The 4957-nt window shown below is 40.6% G+C and overlaps 1 protein-coding gene across 1 annotated transcript in view; it reads left to right on the top strand.

The window, feature by feature from the left end:
* LOC106880270 (renalase) overlaps positions 1–3090 on the top strand; it is a 12981-nt gene extending 9891 nt beyond the window's left edge. Inside the window, exons 6-7 of the mRNA XM_052977829.1 lie at positions 306–481; positions 2001–3090. Coding sequence (XP_052833789.1) covers positions 306–481; positions 2001–2150 — 326 coding nt within the window. The 3' untranslated portion in view covers positions 2151–3090. The remainder of the gene's footprint in view (positions 1–305; positions 482–2000) is intronic.
* Positions 3091–4957: the final 1867 nt, after the last annotated feature.

Below are 4957 nucleotides of genomic sequence, written 5' to 3'. Positions count from 1 at the left end.
ATACCCCACCTGGATGGGACACAGGTCCATCGCAGGGTTACTCCTTTTTACCAGCTGGATGGACTAGAGCATCATGAAATGAAGTGTTTAGCTCAAGAACACAACACAGTGCCTGGTCCAGGAATTGAAACCACAATCTTACGATCGTGAGTCCAACACCCTAACCACTGAGCAACATGCCTCTACTAAACCTTATGAGTCTGCATGACCCCAGAAGGTAACGTTACCATTACCTAAACAACACATACACAAACATATACAAAACTGATCCCTATTTTTGATATTCCCCTGTGTTTCAATTTCAGCTGACCCGCAAAGTGGACAGTCCGTCGTGGTGCACAGCAGTGTCCCCTGGGGTGTGGAACACGTAGAAGAAAGCAAGGACGATGTAAAACCCATCATGTTAGACTATGTACGAGGGCTGCTCCCTAATTTGCCAGACCCAGAGTTTGTCAAAGGACACAAATGGAGATACTCTCAGGTAAATTCATGTCCCCGTCTCACACACTCTCTCTCTCTCCTTCTCTATCTCTCTCTCTCCTCTATCTCTCTCTCTCCTTCTCTATCTCTCTCTCTCTTTCTCTATCTCTCTCTCCTTCTCCCTCCTGCTCTTTTCTTTTGTCTATCTCACTCTCTCTCTCTCTCTCTATCTTTTATTCTGCCTTTCTCCTGTCTTACTTTTTCTATTTATCTCTGGTTATTTCTCAATATCAATCTCCCTTTCTTTCTCCCTTTTCCCCCCAAACTCTCTCTTATTTGTTTCTCACTATCTCTAACTCTGTCTTTCTCTATCTCTCTTTTTATCTGTCTAACCTATCTATCTATCTATCTATCTATCTATCTATCTATCTATCTATCTATCCCTCTATCTATCAATCAATCAATCAATCAATCAATCAATCTATCTATCTATCTACCTATCTATCTATCTATCTATCTATCTATCTATCTATCTATCTATCTATCCCTCTATCTATCTATCTACCTATCTATCTATCTATCTATCTATCTATCCCTCTATCTGTTTGTCTATCAGTCCATCTATCTAGCTATCTCTCTGTCTGTCTGTCTCTGTATCTATTTATCTATCTATCTGTCTATCTCTCTCTCTCTCTCTCACTCACTCAATCTCTCTCTCCCTCTCTCTCTCTGACTTCAATATTGTTGGTCTTGTGCTTAAATAAGAAACTATTATTATTATTATTATTATTATTATTATTGTTATTATTATTTTTACTATTTTATGTATTCTGACCCAAAGTTTATAAAAGTGTGTGTGTGTGTGTGTGTGTAGATATACATTTGTCCCCTGGAGGCACAAGTCTGGGCAAGGTTGTCTATGAAAGACCAGCAGTCACCTCTGCATACCACCCTCCCCTCTCTACACCACTGATGTTATCCAAGGGAAACTCAAAGGCTGATACAGGTTGGCACCAGTGATGTCGCAACTCATTTCTACAGCTGAGTGAATTGGAGCAACATGAAATAAAGTGTCTTGCTTAAGACGAGAGTGCAATACACAACCCAATCCAGGAATCGAACTCACTACCTCATGATTGTGAGCCTGACGCCCTAACCACTGAGCCATGCAGTAGATACCGTGAGAGAAACTATCATATTAGCAATTTGGTACAAAATGCACTTTTGTTTATATCGCTAGCATATATAGATATATTCTATATATACGAGGAGGTGCTGTAAAGTTCCAGGCTTTAAGGGTATCATGAAAGGCCTGGTTGGCGGCCCAACCTTCCGAGTTCTTTTACAGGGCTCAGAATTACTATGCATATATGTAGTATTTGTATGTGTCTGTATATGTATGAATATGGCTATATCTATACATACTTATGCTTCCATTCTTTCCCTCTTTCTCTCTCTCTCTCTCTCTCTCTCTCTCTCTCTCTCTCTCTCTCTCTCTCTCTCTATCTATCTCTCAAATTCTCTATGTTTTACTCCCTCTCTCTCTCTCTCTCTCTCTCTCTTCTCTTACCTCCCTCCAGGCCCGAACACCATTTCCTGGCAGCCCAGGCTGTGTTCAACTGTCCAAAGATCCGTCACTATTGGTGGGCGGAGACGGATTCAGCTACTCCAAGTTTGAAGGATGTATTGACTCTGCCAATGCTCTCGTTGCTGCTGTATTACATCATTGATGACCATATATGGTGCTAATGTAAAACTGTCTTGGTGCTTTAATGATAGGCTGGTGTGATTTATGAAGAGGGATACATTTCAATATGCATCAGGGGTGTGGTTCCTTGATAGGGTGTGGTTTATTAAAAAACTAGCTTAGAGAGATATGGTTTATTAAATGCATTGGCTAGAGGTGTGGCCTATTAAGTTAGTTTAGAAGGGTGTGGTTTATTAAATTTACTGGTTAGGGGTGTGGCCTATTAAGTTAGTTTAGAGGGGTGTGGTTTATTAAATTTACTGGTTAGGGGTGTGGCCTATTTTTCACATCCAGTAGCCCATGTCCCATGTTAAGCCACATATGTTCATTAAACTATGCCCCACCCCAGTAAATTACAGCTTTTAAGAAACCACACCCTAATAACCCATACTCTTTGCTAAATTACACTTCCCACCCCCAGTAACCATTATCTCTGGTAAGCCACACCCTCTATAAACTGTGCCATATGTCTTAGAAAAGGACACATAGGGTAATACAGGTCTAGGTTCCTTGCATATAGGAAAAACACAGGAGGGTCATGGCTGGAACGCTTTTGATCATAGGTCTTGTTTAAGACCGAACTGGTGCTATTATCATCTGTGCCTCTATGAGGTCGTACAATCTGCTAGAAATAGCAGTCAAATTGGCCTCAAATCATACTCTGGTATTTTAGAAAAAGAATATTTTTGCATTATGTAGTCTTGGACCCTCTACATGTAGGAAAAAAAAAAAACGAGTGGTCATGGTTGGAGTGCCTTTGATCATTCATGACTGGACATTGCTATATAATCATTATCAAGGATGCCTCTACATCAACAGTTCTCAATTACCGTACAGCCTCCAGGGACACATGCAGCCCTCAAGCATTCTTCCGGCAGCCCCTGATAGGCTTTCCTCTATAAATAAACTAAATTTTTCTTTAATTCACTTGTGTTATACTTTTTCCTGGTGCAGTCCCCACCCCACCTAAAAAAGATCCAGATTTTGGAGGTGGCCCCGGGTATTGAAAAGGTGGAGCGTGTAGAAGTTCAAATGACAGATTACTTGTGTTTTGCGCATGTGCATAAACTGTAGTCTGGCCATGAACACTTCAGACTCCAGTCAGGGCCAGAGGTTCTTCTGTATCATTGCTCATGCATTACTGGAAGTTCGTTAAAAACAGTTCTTCTTTCACAACCATCGGAGCGTGAAGTGCTCCTCATGATTGCAGTTTCATGAGATAGTCGGGATCTGTAGACAGTTTTGAGTAGGAACCAGAAAGAGAAGTATGAACGTGCAATACGCGTGTGTACACTGGATTTATAAAGCAGGAGAAGGACAAAAACACAGGAGGAAGAGGAGACCCCCTTTGGTCATGACTGACCCTGGGATTGCACCTAGAAAGTTACCCTCCAAAGCACAAGTCCAGGCAAGGTTGTTTATGGAAGGCCAGCAGTCGCTCATGCATATCAGCCTCCCCCTCTCTGCACCACTGATGTGTATCCAAGGAAAAGGCAAAGGGGCCGATACAGTTTGACACCAGTGATGTCGCAACGTGAAATAAAGTGTCTTGCTCAGCCCAGTACGGGAATCGAACTCACAACCTCACGATCGTAAGCTCGATGCTCTAACCACTGAGCCATGTGCCTTCACTAAAAACAATGCACATATCAAAATAAAATGGAAGAGGAGATTAAAACAAGTTAAGTGATTTACATTATTTACATTTGATGGATATTTGTCCTCATCTTGTTTGTTGTTAACACATTTCAGCTGATATACCCTCCAGCCTTCGTCAAGTGTCTTGGGGAAATTTCGAACCTGGGTTCTCATTCCTAAGGTATTTTTCAATGTTGTTGTTATTATTATTTTTCGATGTTGTTGTTGTTGTTGTTGTTTATAAGCCCTAAAATTCACTCCATAATTGCCCAGGGGCATATGGTGTAGTGGTTAAGAGCATGGGCTACTAACCCCAAGATTCCGAGTTCGATTCCAAGCAGTGACCTGAACAATAGCAATAATAACATTGAAAAATACCTTAGGAATGAGAACCTAGGTTCGAAATTTCCCCAAGACACCTGATGAAGGCTGGAGGGTACATCAGCTGAAACGTTGTGTTAACAACAAACAAGATGAGGACAAATATCCGTCTAATGTAAATAATGTACATAATTCGTCATCTCTTAAATATAGAACTGTAAGTTAAGTGATAGTCTGCATGCTGTGTCTGACACAAGTATCATGCAGCTTTGCCGCAATTTTCTTGTTTAAAATTATAACGAAGATACATTTCTAAATAATTATTAATCCAAATAGAAATAAAGAAGAAATAAATGAAGCTGAAAAGGCACAGAAAATATATGAAGGTTTATTGAAATTTTAAAAAAATATATGTGTGTATATACATACATACATACATACATATATATATATGTATATATATATATTTTAAAACTGTTAGGTTTGGTTCTGTGTTGCTTCAAGTTTCACAGGCCTCTGACAGGAGCCCGACTCCTTCAGGCTTCTGGAATGACTGACTCATGTATGCATGCATGCACACATAGATGCATATGTGTGTATGTAGCTATACATGCACATAAACACTCCAACACATACACACACACACACACGCACAACATACAAACTCTTACACCTTCATAATGCTCACACAAACACCCTTACAGCACCACACACACACACACACACACACGCATACACATTCACACACACTTTCTTACCACATACATACACACACTTCCATAACCACCTCATGCACTCTCACACAACCACCCTCCCTCCACGCGCACACAA

The sequence above is a fragment of the Octopus bimaculoides genome, chromosome 29 (assembly GCF_001194135.2).
Source record: "Octopus bimaculoides isolate UCB-OBI-ISO-001 chromosome 29, ASM119413v2, whole genome shotgun sequence".
Classification (NCBI taxonomy): Eukaryota; Metazoa; Mollusca; class Cephalopoda; order Octopoda; family Octopodidae; genus Octopus; species Octopus bimaculoides.
Note: the sequence above shows the minus strand (reverse complement) of the source record. Positions and strands in the feature narration are given on the sequence as shown.